At 41.0% G+C, this 23333-nt stretch overlaps 1 protein-coding gene across 2 annotated transcripts in view; it reads right to left on the reverse strand.

Moving 5' to 3' along the window:
• grhl1 (grainyhead-like transcription factor 1) overlaps window positions 1-23333 on the reverse strand; it is a 118623-nt gene that overhangs the window by 78550 nt on the left and 16740 nt on the right. For both annotated transcript variants that reach the window (XM_063071267.1, XM_063071258.1), the window contains exons 2-3: window positions 2175-2361; window positions 95-162 (exon numbers count right to left, since the gene is read on the reverse strand). In XM_063071267.1, the coding sequence (XP_062927337.1) occupies window positions 95-162; window positions 2175-2361 (255 nt within the window). The remainder of the gene's footprint in view (window positions 1-94; window positions 163-2174; window positions 2362-23333) is intronic.

Raw genomic sequence — 23333 nt, forward strand, 5'->3', positions numbered from 1 at the left:
ATATGTTAGGCATTCAAAAGCCCAAGAAAGACACAGTGGACCAAAGAAGCTTTTCCTGCCACGCTGAACATATCAATAGTTATAACACTTCTACCTTTTGTTGTGTTCCGTGTCAGTATTAGAACTTTTCTCAGGTGGTATTGTCCTCTTCTCCCTGGGCACCTAAAGTTTAAAAGGTGTTTCTGTTTCAGTGCTTTGTAAACAGCATCTTTAGCATCATCAATCAGATCACAGCTATTTTCTATGAGTGGTTTCTGTACATTCAGCAAATAGCCCATGCTAATCAGCCCCAGTTTATACTTACAGTTGAACAAGGAACACAGTTGTCAATGCTTTCACATTTCTTATTACCAAACAGAAGATAATAATTTAAAGGACCTAAAATTATTTTATTTAAACAGAAATATGATCTAATTCAAGACAGCTGCCTTCATCTACATTCCATATCAGCTTCACAAATGTACTAATTCTACTCTGATTTAAAACCAGTAAAAACTCCAAATTGAAGAGTTGCTTAAACAGTCTAGAGATAAGCAACAATATGTTAACCATGGAAAAATGGATTACAGCCAAAGAATGACAGAACCAAGTACTTCATAAAATGACAGAAAGCCAGCATCAGTGGCGGTTCAGAGAAACTTGCGTTTCTGTGCACGAATCATTTAGTGTCGTGTACAGGTACTATCATCTAGCACCTTGCAAACTGTGTGTTTGCCAAGAAGATCTGGAAAGGGACATGGTGGTCCTTTTGAGGTTCATCGTGAGCAGCTGCACAACTATGTGATCTATGAGCTGCTCCCAGGGATAGAAGACAAACATCAACTGCTTCTGGAAGATGATCAACTCAGTCGATCTGCCTAAACTTGTAGGCCTTCCAGTGCTAGAAAATGTCCTCAAGCAAATGTTGTCAACTGGCACATTCCAGAGGAGAGAAGCGCACAGTGATGGAGTCATTGAAACAGTGTAGCCACCATGAAGCCTTGGGAAAGCAGATAAGGGTAGAGGGATGGTGGACCACAGACGAGGCTGTTGCTGCTACTGGACAACAAGTAAATGGGCTCTGTTTAACAGCTTCCCAAATACTCCACTAATGCAATGTGGAAAATCATTAGTGGAATCAATGGGTTGTAAGGGAATGCAATGAGTTGCTTAGTACAATGAATGTAGATAATGGCAAGTGCCAATCTAACGTGTTTGTGTGTGTGTATGCATATATGTTTTTTAAGTACAAAATAAGTGTTATGATGTTATGGATAAGTTACGGACAAGTACAGATAATAAACTGAGAAGAATGCTAGCCTGAATATCTAGAGGTTCAGTGTATAAACAAAGAGACATTATTCTACAACTGTACATGTTCTAGTTAGATCACACCTAGGTTACTAAGAGCAGAATGGGCATCAATTGGGAAAGCCTTAGAGAAAGTGCAGATCTACACTAAAAGCAGTGAAATTAAAAATGCGAAGAAGAGAACCTGAGGTCATATACCCCAACGGTTAGAAGACTAATGGGTGATCTTTAAAAAACTATGAACAAAAATGATGGGGCAAAGAAACATCTTCACTGATTAGGGAGCCTAGTTGTGGTGGAGACTTAAAAACTAGAACCGTACCTAGGAAACACTTGCACATGCAAAGCTTGGTAAAAATTTGGAACCCTCTTCCACAGATAATAATTGACGATAGAACAATATATTTTCCATCATAAGGCGTCAAGGAGCTCGAGGAAAATGTAGTATATGGAGTTAAGTCAGATATCAGTAGATCTCATTGAATGTCCTTCTATTTGTTATCAGGGCCCAAGAGTTTTCAAAGGTTTCTACTTTTATTGTACTTAGTTGTCAAGCAAATCAATTCATAACCAATGGGTCTAGGCAGTCAGGAGTTTCCCTGAGCTTGGCAGCTGTCTTGGTACTAAATAGAGAGGAAAAAGACTATTCCCTTAATGATTGTTAAATTTGCAAACATCAACTGATAAATATCAAAGGCAGCACACCCACTTGAGGTCACTTATGGTGGATGGTGTATAACTGAAAACAATAGCTATCAAGGCCAGATCAGACCATGAGTAGCGACAGTACCACTGGATTACTTGAGCATCACTATTAAAATCATGGCATCCCCGTCATTTGCAGGCGTTAATGTGGAGTACATTCGTGCACTATATTCACATACCTTGTAGTAATCATATAGTAAGCCCAAAGCCGCAGCACTATCGTCATCCCCATTGATGCTCATCATAGCCTTAGTGGCGGCAGTCAGGGGATTTTCCAGAAATGATTTCCAGGCTTCATCTTCACTGGTGTAGGAACGGCGTTGGGGATAAAGAGGCTCATTCTGTAGCACTAAAACGGCTCTCTTACTGTAAAGGATGTAAAGGAAAGTTAGAAGAGACTATTTACACCTTCTAGAATTAAAATCCCCCAATACCCATAAGTTTTGAAGCAGACAAGTGAGTTTTGTTCAGTATGTAAACAGGCCGACCGGGGGAATGCCATACTAGATCTAGTACTAGGTAATGAACCGGGTCAGGTCACTGATCTCTCAGTGGGTGAGCATCTGGAGGACAGTGACCACCGCTCCCTGGCTTTTAGCATTATCATGGAAAAGGATAGAATCAGAGCGGACAGGAAAATTTTTAATTGGGGAAGGGCAAATTATGAGGCTATAAGGTTAGAATTTGCGGGTGTGAATTGGGATGATGTTTTTGCAGGGAAATGTACTATGGACATGTGGTCGATGTTTAGAGATCTCTTGCAGGATGTTAGGGATAAATTTGTCCTGGTGAGGAAGATAATAAATGGTAGGGTGAAGGAACCATGGGTGACAAGTGAGGTGGAAAATCTAGTCAGGTGGAAGAAGGCAGCGTACATGAGGTTTAGAAAGCAAGGATCAGATGGGTCTATTGAGGAATATAGGGAAGCAAGAAAGGAGCTTAAGAAGGGGCTGAGAAGAGCAAGAAGGGGGCATGAGAAGGCCTTGGCAAGTAAGGTAAAGGAAAACCCCAAGACATTCTTTAATTATGTGAAGAATAAAAGGATGACAGGAGTGGAGATAGGCCCGATTAGAGATAAAGGTGGGAAGATGTGCCTGGAGGCTGTGGAAGTGAGCGAGGTCCTCAATAAATACTTCTCTTCGGTATTCACCAATGAGAGGGAACTTGATGATGGTGAGGACAATATGAGTGAGGTTGATGTTCTGGAGCATGTTGATATTAAGGGAGAGGAGGTGTTGGAGTTGTTAAAATACATTAGGACAGATAAGTCCCCGGGGCCTGACGGAATATTCCCCAGGCTGCTCCACGAGGCGAGGGAAGAGATTGCTGAGCCTCTGGCTAGGACCTTTATCTCCTCATTGTCCACAGGAATGGTACCGGAGGATTGGAGGGAGACGAATGCTGTCCCCTTGTTCAAAAAAGATAGTAGGGATAGTCTGGGTAATTATAGACCAGTGAGCCTTACTTCTGTGGTGGGAAAGCTGTTGGAAAAGATTCTTTAGAGATAGGATCTATGGGCATTTAGAGAACCATGGTCTGATCAGGGACAGTCAGCATGCTTTGTGAAGGGTAGATCATGTCTAACAAGCCTGATAGAGTTCTTTGAGGAGGTGACCAGGCATATAGATGAGGGTAGTGCAGTGGATTTGATCTACATGGATTTTAGTAAGGCATTTGACAAGGTTCCACATGGTAGGCTTATCCAGAAAGTCAGAAGGCATGGGATCCAGGGAAGTTTGGCCAAGTGGATTCAGAATTGGCTTGCCTGCAGAAGGCAGAGGGTCGTAGTGGAGGGAGTACATTCAGATTGGAGGGTTGTGACTAGTGGTGTCTCACAAGGATCTGTTCTGGGACCTCTACTTTTTGTGATTTTTATTAACGACCTGGATGTGGGGGTAGAAGGGTAGGTTGGCAAGTTTGCAAATGACACAAAGGTTGGGGGTGTTGTAGTTAGTGTAGAGGATTGTCAAAGATTACAGGGAGACATTGATAGGATGCAGAAGTGGGCTGAGAAGTGGCAGATGGAGTTCAACCCGGAGAAGTGTGAGGTGGTATACTTTGGAAGGACAAATTCTAAGGCAGAGTACAAAGTAAATGGCAGGATACTTGGTAGTGTGGACGAGCAGAGGGATCTGGGGGTACATGTCCACAGATTCCTGAAAGTTGCCTCACAGGTAGATAGGGTAGTTAAGAAAGCTTATGGGGTGTTAGCTTTCATAAGTCAGGGGATAGAGCTTAAGAGTTGCAATGTAATGATGCAGCTCTATAAAACTCTGGTTAGGCCACACTTGGAGTATTGTGTCCAGTTCTGGTCGCCTCACTATAGGAAGGATGTGGAAGCATTGGAAAGGGAGATTTCAAGCATTGGAAGAATTGGAGATTTACCAGAATGCTGCCTGGTTTAGAGAGTATGGATTATGATCAGAGATTAAGGGAGCTCGGGCTTTACTCTTTGGAGAGAAGGAGGATGAGAGGAGACATGATAGAGGTGTACAAGATATTAAGAGGAATAGATAGAGTGGACAGCCAGCGCCTCTTCCCCAGGACACCACTGCTCAATACAAGAGGACATGGCTTTAAGGTAAGGAGTGGGAAGTTCAAGGTGGATATTAGAGGAAGGTTTTTTACTCAGAGAGTGGTTGGTGCGTGGAATGCACTGCCTGAGTCAGTGGTGGAGGCAGATACACTAGTGAAGTTTAAGAGACTACTAGACAGGTATATGGAGGAATTTAAGGTGGGGGGGGGTTATATGGGAGGCAGGGTTTAAGGGTCAGCACAATATTGTGGGCCGAAGGGCCTGTAATGTGCTGTACTATTCCATGTTCTATGTTCTAAGTAAACTAAGTAATCGAATGTCTTTAAAAATGCAAAACCTGTACTTCAGGTGTTGTTTTCAAATGGGAAATTTTGCCCAAACTGGTTTGGCAACAATTGTTTGTGACACAATTTCATGTACTATTGTAATGCTTTAATTTATTTTTTTCAGTTGCTGAAGATAATTCCCAGTCACTCAGATTACACAACTAGTATATCAGATTTTACAAACTGCATGCAAGTTTGAAATCTCTACGTAGGAAAGGTGAAATAAAAGTAGAAAATGCTGGAAACACACTACAGATCTCTGAGAAGAGACATGGATTCAACATTTCAAGAAGAAATCAAGGGCTCTCAAACCATCGTTCCCACCAACCCCAGCAATCCCCACCTTCTCCACAATGGACAGTATTTTACATTTCTAAGTTTTCTCAGTTAACAAAAAAAAACATTAACTCTGTTTCTCCCTAATCCAGGGGTTCCCAACCTTTTTTAAGCCATGGACCAATACCATTAAGCAAGGGGTCTACGAACCTGAGCTTGGGAACCCCCACTCTAAACTGATGTTACCTGATCTGCCGTTTATATGAAACATTTTCTGTTTTATTTCAGAGTTCCAGCACTGCAGTGTTTTATTCCTTTGTCTCTGTTTGTCCAAACCCTAATTCCATTATGAAAGCCTCTTAAAGCTTTGGAAGTAATGTCTTCCATTCTTCTAGTATTAAATCTAAGCACTGATTCATGTCAATATAATCCTCTCCATTGCTTGCTCAGTCTTTATGAAGTAGTTATGCCAAGGAAACTATTAACGTGTTTATAAACAAACAACTCAAAAGGTTTCTCAATTTTGACAATTAAAATACCATTAGGTTCAGCAAGGTCACCCAATTCCCTTCTAAATGTGAAACCATTAACAATGGGAAATCAACAGCAACAATAGTAGTGTGCATCAGTGTCTCTCAGACGAAATTCACTTCACAAGAAATGACGTTACCATTTCATACCAAGTGGTTCACGTCACTGAATGTCGAAGGAGAGCAAGTACAATACAGCTGATGTAATTTTAGAAAATTACTTCATCTTGAGTCCAAAGTTGTGCAGCCTACAATCAAATTGCTTTTAAACATTTTGAAAGCAACCCACCTCTCTGAAAATACAAAATAAATAATGAACAAGGAAATTCAGCCAGAGGCAAAACATTGCAGACACTATATGTCTGAAATAAAAACTGAGAAGTTTATGAAACAGAAAATGCTGGTTAAGCAGCACTTGAGGAGAGAGAAACAATGTTAATGCTTTAGGTCTATGATATCTTGTTGGTACTGGTTACTCACTCATCATTCATCTTTCCATTTATAATTTTGTTTTATATATTTCACATTTGTGTGGTATTTTTTCTTTTGAGTATATTTGGTGGAAGAAATTGTTGGGTTAGAGGAGTTCTCTGTCCAGACTCAAATGTTCGAAGAAGTGATTAGATTGTCTTTTTCAGCAGAGGCACGAGACCACACAGGCGACTATAAAGAAATGGTTTATTGTTGTCACATGTACTGAGGCACATTGAAAAACTTTGCTTTGCATATCTTCCATGCAGATCACTTTGTCACATCAGGGCATTGAAGTAATACAGTTACAGAGAAAGTACATTCAGGCAATAAATAAAGTGCAAGGCCACAACAAAGTACACGATGAGGTCAAGAGTCCATCATGTCATACAAAGAGACCATTCAATAGTCTTATAACTGTGGGACAGGTTCTTGTATCTACTACCCAATGGGAAGGGGGAAGACAAGAGAATGATTGGGGTGGTTGGGTTTTTTGATAATGTTGGCTGCTTTAGTAGGGTGTTGAGAAGTGCAGACAGAATCTGCAAAGGGGAGGCTAGTTTCTGTGATCGGCTGAGCTGCATCTGCATCTCTTTTATACCAAGAGCAGAAACATTTGCCCAACATTCTGCTTTTTATTTATCCCTTACACCAGATCACTTATCTTCTTGCTGCTCTACACAAAACTAATCTCACCATTTTCCAACATTATAGGAGTTGGAAATCTGCTGATGATTACACAAAGTTCTGCCCCTTTCACAGTTCCTCAGTAATGGGGCAATCTAAGCCCACATGTACCCAGACCTGTAAGTAAACACTGTACTGATCATTTGTGGTTTGCCTATCTCGGTTCACTTTGAACAGGATTCTGGGCTCCGTGGTGCAATGGAGAGGATTTCAATTGGTGATTGAAAAGGAATTCAAAAGTTATGAGTTCGAGATTCACCAGAGGGGCAGTTTTGAGAGGCACAATGGTGCAGCAGGTGGTGTTGCTGACAGAAAATCTCCAGAGACCCAGGTTTAATCATGAATTCCAGTGCTGGGTGCATGGAGTTTGCATGTTCTCCCTGTTCTTCTGGGGACTCTGGTTTCCTCCTTTATCCCAGAGGTATGCAAATAGGTAGGATAATTTGCCACTGTAAATTGGCTCTAGACTGTAAGCAAGCCCTAAGGCTTGTGTGGCAGATTGGAAGATGGGGAGAATAGGATTAGTATATATGAATGTTTGTCGATCAACATGGACCTGATGGGCTGAAGGGACTCTTTCTATGCTATAAGACTTTATTATGTTCATCAGATCTCCATTCCAAGAGGAATGCAGGGAGCATCATCACAACCATAAGTGACTCCTTTTCACCCCAATAAATATTTAAAGTTGTGAGCAACCTTCTTCAAATGTGGCTGCATGCAGAAATTCATCTCCATCTTGCAGCTGCTACATGATGCGTGCAAGCCACGATCATTACCAATATATCTGCATCAGAAACAGTATCAAGGGAATACTTATGTTCCCCAAAGGAGTGCATTAAATTTACAGCTGAGAAATGATCCAGTTTATGTTGCTTCCAATACAGAACCAAGCTAACTTCAGCCTCAGACAACGTGCTTCAATTGTGCATTTGACACACATTTGGAGGCACATGGGTGAAAAAGAAATTGAGGGCTATGTGGGAGGGAAGGGCCAGACTGATCTTGGAGTAGGTTAAGAGATTGACACGCCATCATGGGCTGAAGGCTGTACTGTACTGTTCTGTACTGTTCTATATTCTAATTCAAGATATTATTGACTCTTTCTCTGAAATATAACTGCATAAGAGCCTTGTACTACATATCTGCCACCAACCTGCTTCCATCATGCAGTATCAACCCTAGACAGTAAGGATCCATGACATGACCCTGGAAAAAGTGAAATATGTCTATATCTTGGGAGCCTATAAGGCAGACATCATCATCTTTAGTGTGCCTGGCAAACCTTTTGGATATATGAGAAAACAACAGACTAGCCCTACAATTCATTATCTATCTGGCAGCAATGTTTCTTACCCTCTTGCATGCATTATCTGCAGTAAACACAGCAAAGCAATGGGGAGATACCATTCACACTGTCATGCAAAATCCTCCAAATCCAGTGACAGGAAAGATAAATACATCTTTGTCTCATCTCCCAGCCCAAATATGGCAGTATTAATATCTGAATCACATTCAGTGGCCTCTTTTGGGCACATCAATCACCCCCCTTACCCGCTGACTCCAGAAACAGATGTTTTATTCTGAACTCTGTCGTGACAAGAGGTTACCATCTGGACAGAAACATAGAAGCATAGAAAATCTACAGCATAATACAGGCCCTTCAGCCCACAAAGCTGTGTCAAACATGTCTTTATCTTAGAAATCACCTAGGGTTACCCATAGCCCTCTATTTTTCTAAGCTCCATGTACCTGTCCAGGAGTCTCTTAAAAGACCCTATCGTATCCACCTCCACCACCATTGCTGGCAGCCCATCCACACACTCACCATTCTCCACGTAAAAAAACTTACCCCTGACATCTCCTCTGTACCCGCTTCCAAGCACCTTAAAACTGTGCCCTCTCGGGCTAGCCACTTCAGCCCTGGGAAAAAGCCTCTGACTATCCACAAGATCAATGCCTCTCATCATCTTATACACCTCTATCAGGTCACCTTTCATCCTCCGCTGCTCAAAGGAGAAAAGGCCGAGTTCGCTCAACGTGTTCTCATAAGGCATGTTCTCCAATCCAGGCAACATCCTTGTAAATCTCCTCTGCACTCTTTCTATAGTTTCCACATCCTTCCTGTAGTGAGGCAACCAGAATTGAGCACATTACTCCAAGTGGGGTCTGACCAGGGTCCTATATAGCTGCAACATTACCTCTCGGCTCTTAAACTCAATCCCATGATTGATGGAGGCCAATGCACCGTATGCTTTCTTAACCACAGAGTCAGCCTGTGCAGCAGTTTTAAGTGTCTTATGGACTCGGACCCCAAGATCCCTCTGATCCTCCACACTGCCAAGAGTCTTATCATTAATATTATATTCTATCATTATATTTGACCTACCAAAATGAACTACCTCACACTTATCTGGGTTGAACTCCATCTGCCACTTCTCAGCTCAGTTTTGCATCCTATCAATGTCCCGCTGTAACCTCTGACAGCCCTCCACGCTGTCCACAACACCCCCAACCTTTGTGTCATCAGCAAATTTACTAACCCATCCCACCACTTCCTCATCCAGGTCATTTATAAAAATCATGAAGAGTAGGGATCCCAGAGCAGATCCCTGAGATACACCACTGGTGACCCAACTCCATAAATAATATGACCCGTCTATAACCACTCTTTGCCTTCTGAGGGCAAGTCAGCTCTGGATCAACAAAGCAGTGTCGCCTTGGATCCCATGCCTCCTTACTTTCTCAATAAGCCTTGCATGGGGTACCTTATCAAATGCCATATACACTACATCCACTGCTCTACCTTCATCAACGTGTTTAGTCACATCCTCAAGAAATTCAATCAGACTCGTAAGGTACTACCTGCTTTTCACAAAGTCATGCTGACTATTCCTGATAATATTATGCCTCTCCAAATGTTCATAAATCCTGCCCCTCAGGGTCTTCTCCATCAACTTACCAAGTAAGGCACACTGGTCTATAATTTCCTGAGCTATCTCTACGCCCTTTCTTGAATAAGAGAACAACATCTGCAACCCTCCAATCCTCTGGAACCTCTCCAGTCCCCATTGATGATGCAAAGATCATCGCCAGAGGCTCAGCAATCTGCTCCCTCGCCTCCCACAGTAGCCTGGGGTACATCTCATCTGGTTCCAGTGACATCCAACTTGATGCTTTCTAAAAGCTCCAGCACATCCTCTTTCTTAATATCTACATGCTCAAGCTTTTCGGTCCACTGTAAGTCATCCCTACAACCACCAAGTTCCTTTTCCGTAGTGAATAGTCATAGTCATAGTCATACTTTATTAATCCCGGGGGAAACTGGTTTCCGTTACAGTTGCTCCATAAGTAATAAATAGTAATAGAACCATAAATAGTTAAATAGTGATATGTAAATTATGCCAGTAAATTACGAAATAAGTCCAGGACCAGCCTATTGGCTCAGGATGTCTGACCCTCCAAGGGAGGAGTTGTAAAGTTTGATGGCCACAGGCAGGAATGACTTCCTATGATGCTCTGTGCTGCATCTCGGTGGAATGAGTCTCTGGCTGAATGTACTCCTGTGCCCACCCAGTACATTATGTAGTGGATGGGAGACATTGACCAAGATGGCATGCAACTTGGACAGCATCCTCTTTTCAGACACCACCATGAGAGAGTCCAGTTCCATCCCCACAACATCACTGGCCTTACGAATGAGTTTGTTGATTTTGTTGGTGTCTGCCACCCTCAGCCTGCTGCCCCAGCACACAACAGCAAACATGATCGCACTGGCCACCGCAGACTCGTAGAACATCCTCAGCATCATCCGGCAGATGTTAAAGGACCTCATTCTCCTCAGGAAATAGAGACGGCTCTGACCCTTCTTGTAGACAGCCTCAGTGTTCTTTGACCAGTCCAGTTTATTGTCAATTCGTATCCCCAGGTATTTGTAATCCTCCACCATGTCCACACTGACCCCCTGGATGGAAACAAGGGTCACCGGTACATTAGCTCTCCTCAGGTCTACCACCAGCTCCTTAGTCTTTTTCACATTAAGCTGCAGATAATTCTGCTCACACCATGTGACAAAGTTTCCTACCGTAGCCCTGTACTCAGCCTCATCTCCCTTGCTGATGCATCCAACTATGGCAGAGTCATCCGAAAACTTCTGAAGATGGCAAGACTCTGTGCAGTAGTTGAAGTCCTGAAGCAAGGTACTCATTAAGTACCTCTGCTATCTCCTCCAGTTCCATACACACTTTTCCACTGTCACACTTGATTGGTCCTATTCTCTTATGGCTTATCCTCTTGCTCTTCACATACTTGTAGAAAAGGTTCAAGAATATTCTCAAAGCCACCTTGATAATGTGTAGCAATTTACTGATCAGGGGAACACTGGCCCCCCACCGCTCAAAATGGAGGACGGTTTTCAGCACGATAATGAGAATTTCAAATCTCTTTGTTGAGCGTACATTGAAGCCCAGCATAAGCTATGACCGAATGCCCAAACTACACATTCAGCTGCCCTCCTGACAGAATCTGGGAGTCCTTCATGAGCACATCAAAACATAGCGGAAAGGGAACAAGTCATTGTCTGTTCCACAGAACTGCTTGAGAAGAAGGGCCATCACCCACGACAGAGTAAAACCATCCCTCTTAATGTGAAAAGTTCAAGGAGGTAATTGACCATCAGCTTTACAAGGTTGATTATGGATAACGTAGGTATCATTCTGCTGATGGCAGCGCGCACGACCACTTCGGTGATGATATCTGTTATCTGTCAAGTAAGGGACCGTGCACAATTCTGATTTGATGGAGACAGACGTGAGAGCACAGAGGAACATCTGGAAAATTTCTGAAATGCCCGCTTCACCGCCGCTGCTACTGTGTGGTAACCGGAATCTCCGGAGCTGAAGGCCTCGAAATCCTTGGCTTTGCATGTTTCAGCGGCTGGGGAGAGGTCGGAGGCACTCGGCAGAGGATGGCGCTTGGGAGGCTGTATCAGAGAGGCTGGTCGGAAGCTTGAAGTTTTCGGACGGATGGACTCAGTGTTGGCTGTGGTCGGCTGCTTCCAAGGTATCGGCAAGTTGACGGTGCCTGGAGGTTTATGGCAGGGAGATTCTCCCTTTTGCCTCCTGCTATTGGGGACTTGGGAATCGATCGACTCGGGACTTTGAGACTTTTTTTTTACTGTGCCCATGGTCTGTTCTTCATCAAATTATGGTATTGTTTTGCACTGCTGTAACTATATGTTATAATTATGTGTTTCTGTCAGTGTTAGTCTTTGGTCTGTCCTGTTTTCTGTGATATCACTCCGGAGAAACTTTGTATCATTTCTTAATGCATGTATGCATTTCTAAATGACAATAAAAGAGAACTGAGTGTTCTCATAATCTAATCTAATCTATACATTTTATGAACTGAAGAGAAACCATAGAGATTTGTAGATGTTCAGCACTTTTGAGGTCATATTTACAATCTGCACATTTGGTTTAACATTGTTAGCATATTATGTTTAAATAAATCTTCCCAAAGCTTCTCTTTAATGCACTGGAGGAGGCTCACCCGTAAACAACCACTGTCAATGCTGTCACTAATAGCCAGTGGGCTCGTCGCAATCAGTGACAATAGGATAAAATGCATTCTTGACATGCAACAAACAAAAGCTCTCACAGCAATAAAAACAAGAATTTTAGCAGGAATAATGATTCAGCTATTTGGAACTCTTTATTGCAGAGCATATTGCAAGACTGTATGGCATAGCCATGAAAGGCATAACCATCCACCACCTCACCCACATCTTTTAACTTCAGTTTAGTTCACAGACGTTTGAATTATAGTGGATTCTGGCTAACTGGAACACATCGGGACCAGTACATTTCAGCCCAATTAAGCGGCTGTCTCAATTAGTCAAAGTTTCATGGAAATAGTTAAAAGGGTATTTTAAAAAGACAAATTGAGTAGCAAATTATGTACTTAAATGAGATTTGGAACAAATTAGAACACTATTATATACGTTTTTAGTTCATGATAGTTATCGATGGAGGAATTCATCAGTGTATATGGCAGTATTCTTTTGATTGACTGTAAATGAACAAAATCAGTGCAGATAATGGACTGCCTTCATACAATGCTTTTGATGACTGCATCCTCCAAATCTTCATTTTCAATGAAACATTGAAGTTGATTGCTGATACCTTTAACAAAATCAGAACTATACAGTTTTGAATAAAATTCTCTAAAAGTGTCATTTATTTCAAAATGGTCAGTTGTCAAATCACTTTATTAGCTTTTTTCTTAATATATGCAGTATAGGAGATAATTTGTCCTCTTATATATGCCTTAAAAGCGTCCCAAATGATAATATCGTAATGTGTGATTTCTCTGGATGCAGAGAAGGCTTTTGATCGAATTGAATAGAATTACCTATTTAAAACCTTAGAAAAATTTAATTTTGGGCCCCATTTTATTCTTTGGATTAAATTACTTTACTTATCTCCCTCCGCTCGGGTCCTTACTAACTTCCAGAATTCTAAACCAATTAAACTCAAGCGTGGAACCAGACAAGGATGTCCGTTGAGCCCTTTGCTTTTTGAATTGGAATTAGAACCTTTAGCAATTGCCTTTCGAGAGTCTAAAGATATCACCGGTATCTTAAGGAAAGGTACTATTCATAAAGTTTCACTTTATGCTGATGACCTATTGCTTTTTATATCTAATGTTACAACTTCTTTACCTTCTATGTTTCTTTTACTGACTAATTTTAGTCAGTTTTCAGGATATAAATTGAATTTACATAAGAATGAATTGTTTTCTTTAAATAATTTGATACCAACTGATATTAACCTTCCTTTTAAAATTGTAAGAAAACAATTTACATATTTGGGTGTAACAATCACTAAGAATTATAAAGACCTATTCAAAGAAAAATTTCTAACCTTAATGAATTATGTGAAAAAGACACTTTCTAATTGGTTGCCTCTCTCTTTATCATTGATTGGTTGAAATAATTCTATTAAAATGAATATTTTACCTAAATTATATATCTTTTTCAAGCTGTACCTGTTTTTATTCCTAAGTCTTTTTTTGATTCTTCCTTCCTATATATGGAAGAACAGAAAACCCCGATTAAATAAAGCCCACCTTCAAAAAATTAAAAAGAATTGAGGCCTTGCTCTACCCAATTTTAGGTTATATTATTGGGCAATTAACATACGAAATCTTACGTTCTGGTTATATTATATTAATCATGAGGATTGTCCAATATGGGTCTTTTTGGAAGCCAACTCTGTTATGAAATTTTCTATTCTTTCTCTTCTTGGATCCTCTCTTCCTTTATCTTTAAATAAATTAACTGACAGTTTGGTGGTTAAACAAACTTTGAGGATTTGGCTACAGTTTAGAAAACATTTCAGTTTATTGAGATTTTCTCTTTCCAGTCCTATTTTTTCTCAATTTTTTTTAAACCATCTACGACTTATCTGTTTTTTAGAGAATGGGATAGATTAGGCATTAAATGATTTCAGGATCTATTTGTTGGAGGGAATGTCTCTTCTTTTGAGCAGCTCTCAGTGAAATATAACCTATCAAATACCCACTTTTACCGATATCTACAGATGAGAGATTTTTAAAGATCTAAACTACATATATTTCCTACTAGCCTGGATAAGAACATAATAGATGTAATTTTTAATTTGAAACCTTTTGATAATGGCTCAATATCTTACATTTATGGTCTGTTGTTGGGACTGAGAATGGCTCCTTTAGACAAAGTTAAAAAAGATTGGGAAAAGAATTTACAGACTTCATTATCTGATGAGTGGTAGCACCACTAGGAAGAGGTACAGTTGACGTTTCGGGCCGAGACCCTTGGTCAGGACTGACGAAGGGCCTCGGCCCGAAACGTTGACTGTACCTCTTCCTAGAAACGCTGCCTGGCCTGCTGCGTTCACCAGCAACTTTGATGTGTGTTGCTTGAATTTCCAGCATCTGCAGAATTCCTCATGTTTGCGTTATCTGATGAGACCTGGAGGGCTATTTTCAAAATGGTTAATTCTTCATCATTATGTCCTCGTCATCCCCTTCTGCAATTTAAAGTGGTAAATAGGGCTCATATGTCTAAAGAGAAGCTCTCTCGTTTTTTTGCAGATATATCTCCTTATTGTGACAGATGTAATAATGGAGAGGCTTCATTAATTCATATCTTTTGGTCATGTTCGAGCCTTGAAAAATATTGGAAAGATGTATTCCAAACTTTTTCTGTACTTTTTAGAGTTAATTTTAAGCCCAATCCTTTGACTGCCTAATTTGGTATTGTTGAGGAAAGATCTATAATCTTGGAGTCTTCTCATTTGCGGGTACGGGCTTTTATTTCTCTTATGGCTAGGAGGGCGATCTTGCTTAAATGGAAGGAGGTTGCCCCCCCTACCATGCTCAATGGTTATGCGATGTTATGTCATGTTTAAATGTAGAGAAGATTCGTTGTTCGATTTCTGATTCTAATCAAAATTTTCAAACGTTATGGGGACCCTTTCTGAACTATTTTGAAAATCTTTGAATTGTTTTTGTTATTAAAATATAGATCTGGGCTATTATTATAAAACACTGTATGGTAAAGTACTCTTTTTCTTCTTTTATTTTTTTTTACCAACCAGCTTTGTCTTGGCAGTGGGTGTAGATTTTTTAAAATAATAATATTAACCATATTATTGTATTTCATAATTCAATTTATTTTATTTGATTGGTCATGAATGTGGGATATCATGATTGTATCAGTGTGATTTATATATAGTGCATTTTGTGCTACCTAATTTTGACTTATAATAAGTAGCCTTCTGAATTCTGTATTTGTGAATATGAAATTTAATAAAAATATTGGAAAAAGAAAGAAACTGTTCGGCAATAGTCTCCCACCCCAATTAAGTGGCATCGTGTCTCAAATAAACAAAGGGACTCCCAGAAATTTTCTTGATTAGTTTTTGTTCCTTAAAAGTTATCCCAAATTAACAACTGTCCCAATTAACTGATGGCCCAATGCCAGAATCCTCTGTATTTCTGTGACCAATATAGCCATACGGCCAGATTTTTCCTCATTGTCTGAACTAACAGTGCCAGCCAACTGTGTTCAATTTCACCAGAGTCTGTAAGGAGTTTGTGTATTCTGCATTAATGCGTGGGTTTCCTCTGGGTGCTCCAGCTTCCTCCCATGTTCCAGAGACATATGGGTTAGTAGGTTAATTGGCAGATGCGTGCAACTGGGCAGCATGGGCTCATTGGTCAGGAAGGGCCAGTTACCATGCTGTATCTCTAAATAAAACAGTATCTACTTCCTGTCTGCTCAGTGAACGACTGTCATAAGTCTATTTAATTTTAGTGTCAACTCAAAATCAACTCAAGAGTCTAAATTTATGTCAATTGGCTTGTTCAAACTGGACAACACTGGCTAAGTTGTTAAGTTCAAGGAAGCTTGCAGACCAGATTGATATTGTGTCTAAGGTATTGTGTCTTAGCATATCAAGCAGCTGATCTGTTAATAACTGGAAGATTTGTGCACTCAGGAGGTCAATATTCACAACATTAATTGTGGGTACATGGGATCTCTGTCTCCAGAAGCTTTTAGACCACCTGTGTTAAAAGGTATCTGAAAAATTATCACTTGTGTGTGAAGTCATCTAAGTGGCAGAGAAACAGTATAAATGTAGAGAGTAGTCCAGCCTTTTTAGGAATGGTCCAATTAAGAAGAGTGACAAAAACATGGAGTGAACTGGAATCCATTCCTCTGCCTTCGATTTCTGCAACGGATGCCCAGTTTGTGTACAGCTTGTGTGTATGTCTTTTAGATTATAAGAACAGTACCTGTATTTTGGAAATCCATAGTAAATTGGAAGTCTTTAGTAAGATAGAAATCCTCTGTGAATTTTAAATGTGTTTTAAGAAGGTTAATTGAATTTAAACGTGAATCACTGAAAATGAATGAACTCTGTTCAATCCACTCTCCTCCTTGTGGGGGAATCCACCACGTAAACAGTGGGTACTAGCAGCTAAACTTGCCATGGCCGATAATCAGGGAAATGAAGTAGTCTTTGAAGATTGGGTAGTTATAGAATAACCTCCCTTTAATGAGAAGCTATCCATAGTTATCTGCATCAGATAAGGATTAAGGTCTTTCTTTAAGATTAGAACTTAATGGTCAGCAATCCCAATACCATCACATTTGAAAATAGGCAGCAGTTTGAAAATTCAAGGTAAATAGTCAATCTCTGACAAGATTTTTGAAAAGACCATTTTGGCAGCCAAGTGACGAATAGATAACTACAATACATCTCTTCCTCTCTTTTAAATGACTATTTAGAAAAATTGAATTAAGAAAATTTAACAAAATCTTTGTTCTACTCAGATTGTCACAAAACACTTCAGCCTTGATGAGCTGCTGCATTAAATTGCAAAGCTGCAAAATTGCAGATAAAAACATGCATAACAAACTGAACCTCAAGAATTATCCCCACAACATATAAAACGTATCTGGATGAACACTTGGATTCACAAATACTGGTAAATGGGGTTAGAATTGATGAGTATTTAATAGCCATTATAAATATATGGGAGGGCTGAAAGACTTGTGTGATACAGTATGTGACTCTAGGAGAAGACAGGATAATATGCAAATGGACCATATAGCAGCGGATAGAATTAAGAAATAGAACCACAAACATGCAGCATAGAATAATAAAATTGAAAATTTGAATCATTATAATATCAATGAAGTCCATCCAGCTGACCACGGACAATTGCATCCCCTCTCCCTACCAGAAGGTGATGAACTCCGCTTAGGTTCCAAAGGGTAAAGGAAAACCCCAAGGCATTCTTCAATTATCTGAAGAAAAAAAGGATGACAGGAGTGAAGGTAGGACCGATTAGAGATAAAGGTGGCAAGATGTGCCTGGAGGCTGTGGAAGTGAGCGAGGTCCTCAATGAATACTTCTCTTCGGTATTCACCAATGAGAGGGAACTTGATGATTGTGAGGACAATATGAGTGAGGTTGATATTCTGGAGCATGCTGATATTAAGGGAGAGGAGGTGTTGGAGTTGTTAAAATACATTAGGACAGATAAGTCCCCAGGGCCTGACGGAATATTCCCCCGGCGGCTCCACAAGGCGAGAGAAGAGATTGCTGAGCCTCTGGCTAGGATCTTTATGTCCTCGTTGTCCACAGGAATGGTACTGGAGGATTGGAGGGAGGCGAATGTTGTTCCCTTGTTCAAAAAAGGTAGTAGGGATAGTCCGGGTAATTATAGACCAGTGAGCCTTACGTCTGTGGTGGGAAAGCTGTTGGAAAAGATTCTTAGAGATAGGATCTATAGGCATTTAGAGAATCATGGCCTGATCAGGGACAGTCAGCATGGCTTTGTGAAGGGTAGATCGTGTCTAACAAGCCTGATTGATAGAGTTCTTTGAGGAGGTGACCAGGCATATAGATGAGGGTAGTGCAGTGGATGTGATCTATATGGATTTTAGTAAGGCATTTGACAAGGTTCCACACGGTAGGCTTATTCAGAAAGTTAGAAGGCATGGGATCCAGGGAAGTTTGGCCAGGTGGATTCAGAATTGGCTTGCCTGCAGAAGGCAGAGGGCGGTGATGGAGGGAGTACATTCAGATTGGAGGATTGTGACTAGTGGTGTCCCACAAGGATCTGTTCTGGGACCTCTACTTTTTGTGATTTTTATTAACGACCTGGATGTGGGGGTAGAAGGGTGGGTTGGCAAGTTTGCAGACAACACAAAGGTTGGTGGTGTTGTAGATAGTGTAGAGGATTGTCAAAGATTGCAGAGAGACATTGATAGGATGCAGAAGTGGGCTGAGAAGTGGCAGATGGAGTTCAACCCGGAGAAGTGTGAGGTGGTACACTTTGGAAGGACAAACCCTAAGGCAGAGTACAAAGTAAATGGCAGGATACTTGGTAGTGTGGAGGAGCAGAAGGATCTCGGGGTACATGTCCACAGATCCCTGAAAGTTGCCTCACAGGTGGATAGGGTAGTTAAGAAAGCTTATGGGGTGTTAGCTTTCATAAGTCGAGGGATAGAGTTTAAGAGTCGCGATGTAATGATGCAGCTCTATAAAACTCTGGTTAGGCCACACTTGGAGTATTGTGTCCAGTTCTGGTCACCTCACTATAGGAAGGATGCGGAAGCATTGGAAAGGGTACAGAGGAGATTTACCAGGATGCTGCCTGGTTTAGGAAGTATGGATTATGATCAGAGATTAAGGGAGCTAGGGCTTTACTCTTTGGAGAGAAGGAGGATGAGAGGAGACATGATAGAGGTGTACAAGATAATAAGAGGAATAGATAGAGTGGATAGCCAGCGCCTCTTCCCCAGGGCACCATTGCGCAATACAAGAGGACATGGCTTTAAGGTAAGGGGTGGGAAGTTCAAGGGGGATATTAGAGGAAGGTTTTTTACTCAGAGAGTGGTTGGTGCGTGGAATGCACTGCCTGAGTCAGTGGTGGAGGCAGATACACTCGTGAAGTTTAAGAGACTACTAGACAGGTATATGGAGGAATCTCAGGTGGGGGCTTATATGGGAGACAGGGTTTGAGGGTCGGCACAACATTGTGGGCCGAAGGGCCTGTACTGTGCTGTACTATTTTATGTTCTATGTTCTATGAATCAAACCACCGTGGATCAACCTTCAAGATAATCTCTGTGAGTTGCCTCTCCACCTTCTCACCCATCGCTCCTCAAAACAAACATCTAGAATGCTAATAGAGTTTAATAGCCTACAATTACTGCTTGACATTTAAATGTTCTGTAGACTGTTTGATCATCAATAGATGTTCTTACCTTCATTATGTTCAATCATGTTCCAAACTAAATATTCACTAATGTCAGACTAAACCAGTTAATTTTGGCAGCCTACTTCAAACTTTTACAATGGAGGAAGTGAACAGGCTGATTCAGTCTTTAGTTTTGTCTAAAACCTATAGCACTACTGCTCCATTCTGTAATTAATGTAAAATGTCTATCACCAATACAAACCTAATCGTGACTGATACTTGTTCTCCTAAACTCTGTCTAGATTCCCTATGTCAATCTCTATACCAGTTTCACTGTTCTATGCCAAACCAAGCAATAAAATCCACATGCAAAAAAACACACACATTGATAAAGGAAATCAGCAGGCCAAGAAGCTTCAGCTTCTCAGATCACTTCACTGCTGAACCAAAGTGCCATCTATCCCCTCGCTTCCACAGATGCTGCCTGCTCTGTTGAGTTCCTCCAGAAGTGTGTTTTTTGCTCGACTAGCTTCAATCTCTTGTGCCTCAAATAAAATACACCTGATAGTCTTCCATTTTGTCATATATGGTCCAAATTTTTAAAATATAACATCTCCTTGTTTGTAATGGCATAAAGTAAAAGTGATTTCTCAATCTACGCTTCTTCTCAGTTCAGCTGACCTACTTTATGCTGCGATTCCTGCAGTTTTAGATGCAGATTGAATGGGTGGCACAATGGTGCTGGAGGTCGTGAAGCTGCCTCATAACTCCAGTGACCTGGGCTTCATTCTGGCCTCCAGTGAAGCCTTCATAGAATTTGCACATGGGGTACCTCCCATGTCCCAGAGATAGAACATTTGTCAAATCAATTGGATGCTGTAAATTGTCCCCTGGTGTAAGTGGATGGTAGGAAGATCAAGAGTGTGTTGATGGGGGTATATGTGACAGAATTGGTTACAGAAGAATGGGGACTTCAGATTGTCCTAACAACCTGCTGAATGCCCTGATATGTCATAATGGAATAAGAGAAATATATGAATGCCTATGAGATGGCTTCTTAGAGCAGTGTGTGCTCAAGCCTACATGGGGAAAGGCTATCTTAGATTGGGTGTTGTGTAATAGCCCAGACTGTATTAGGGAGCGTAACGTAAGGGAACTTTAGAAGGCAGTGATCATAATATGATTGGATTCATGCTGCAATTTGAAAGGGAAAAGCGTAAGTCACATGTATCAGTACTTCAATGGAATAAAGGGAATTACAGAGGTATGAGAGAGGAGTTTGCCCAAGTGGATTGGAGCAGGGTACTGGCAGGGATGACAGCGGAGCAGTGATGACTGAATTCTCTGGGAATAGTTCACATGGCACAGGATAGATATGTCCCACAGAAGAAGTTGTTCTCAAATGGCAGGGACAGGCAACCGTGGCTGACAAGGGAAGTTAAGGACTGCATAAAAGCCAAGGCAGGGGCATATAAGGTAGCAAAAGTGAGTGGGAAGTTGGATGATTGAGAAGCTTTTATAATCCAAAAGATAACTAAAAAGTTATAGGAAGGGAAAAGATAAAATATGATGGCAAACAAGCCAATAATATAAAGCAGGATACTAAAAGATTTCTCAATTATATAAAGAATAAAAGGGAGGTGAAAGTTGATATTGGATCACTGGAAAATGATGCTGGTGAGGTAGTAATGTGGGACTAAGAAATGGCATATAAACTTAATAGGAATTTTGCTTCAGTCTTTGCTGTGGAAGATACTAGTTCTATGTCAGAGGTCCTTGAGTGTCAGGGAGCAGGAGTGAGTGCCACTTGAATTACAAAGGAAAAAGTACTAGGCAAACTCAAAGGTCTTAAGACAGATAGGTCACCTGGACCAGGTGGACTACATCCCAGAGCCCTGAAGGAGGTTGCTGAACAGAAAACAGATGCATTGGTCATGATCTTTCAAGAATCGTTTGATTCTGGCATGGTCCTGGAGGACTGGATAATTGCAAATGTCACTGCACTCTTTAAGAAGGGAGGAAGGCAAAAGGAAGGAAATTATAAGCCATTTAGCCTAACCTCAGTGGCTGGGAAAATTTTGGAGTCCATTAAGGTTTCAGTGTACTTGGAGATTACTTGGAGGGTTTTTGCAAAGGGAAATCTTGCCTGGCAAATCTATAAGAATTCCTTGATAAAGTAACAAACAGGATGGACAAAGGAGAGGTAGTGGATGTCATTTACTTAGATTTTCAGAAGGCATTTGATGAAGTGCACCACATGAGGCTGCTTAACAAGATAAAGTCCTGTGGTGTTACAGGAAATATACTGGCATGGATAGAGGAATGACTGACAGGTAGGAAGCAGAGAGTGGGATTAAAGGGGGCCTTTTCTGGTTTGCTGCCAGTGATTAGAGGTGTTCCTCAGGGGTCAATATTGAAACCGCTACTTTTCACATTGTTTGTCAATGATTTGGACAATGGAATTGATGGCTTTTTGGCAAAGTTTGTGGATGACACAAAGGTAGTTGGAGGGGTAGGTATTGCTGAGGAAGCAATGTGATTGCAGCAGGACTTACATAAATTGGAAGAATGGGCAAAAACTGGCAGATGGAATACAGTGTTGGGAAACGTACGATAATGCACTTGGTAAAAGAACAATAGTGCGGACTATTACCTAAATGGTTCAAACATCAGAGATGCAAAGGGACTTAGGATACCTTGTGCAAGACTCCCAGAAGGCTAATTTACAGGTTGAGTCTGTGGTAAAGAAGGCAAATGCAATGTTAGCATTTATTTCAAGGGGAATAGAATATGAAAGCAAGGAGATAATACTGACACTAGTCAGGCTGCACTTAGAGTACTGTCAACAGTTTTGGACTCCTCATCTCAGAAAAGATGTATTGTCATTGGAGAGAGTCCAGAGGCAGCTCACGAGGATGATTCCAGGAATGAAGGGCTTAACATATGAGGAGCGTTTGGCAGCTTTGGGCCTGTACACACTGGAATTTAGAAAAATGCATGGGGATCTCATTGAAACCCACCAGGTGTTGAAAGGACTAGATAAGGTGGATGTGGAGAGAATGTTTCCTCTGGTGGGGGTATCAGGAACTAGAGGGCAGCCCTTTAGAACAGAAGTAAGGAGGAATTTTTTTAGCCAGAGAGTGGTGAACCTGTGGAATGCTCTGCCACAGACTGTGGTGGAGGCCAAGACCATGGGTCTATTTAAAGCAGAAGTTGATAGTCATAGTCAAAAAAATGTACAGCACAGAAGCAGGCCCTTTAGCCCATCTAGTCCATGCCAAGCCATTTAAACTGCCTACTCGATTGACCTACACCCAGACCATAGCCCTCCATCTATGCACCTATCCAAGCTTCTCTCAGACGTTGAAATCGAGCTTGCATGCACCACTTGTGCTGGCGGCTCATTCCATACTCTCACCACCTTCTAGGTGAAAAAGCTTTCCCTCATCTTCATTTAAACTTCTCACCTTTCACCCTTAACCCATGACCATCTGGTTGTAGTCCCACCCAACCTCAGTGGAAAAAGCCTGCTTGCATTAACCCTATCTATACCTCTCATAATTTTGCATACCTCTACCAGATCTCCCTTCAATCTTCTACGTTGTATATATATGTATATGTGCTTTGGTAATAAATTTATTTGGACTTTGAATTTGAATATACTCGAATTTTGACTTTGGAGAAAACGGCCGTTCCTGCCCATCAAACACCCACTTACACTGAACCTACCTACACAATTCTCATATTTAATTC

The sequence above is a fragment of the Mobula hypostoma genome, chromosome 2 (genome assembly GCF_963921235.1).
Source record: "Mobula hypostoma chromosome 2, sMobHyp1.1, whole genome shotgun sequence".
Classification (NCBI taxonomy): domain Eukaryota; kingdom Metazoa; phylum Chordata; class Chondrichthyes; order Myliobatiformes; family Myliobatidae; genus Mobula; species Mobula hypostoma.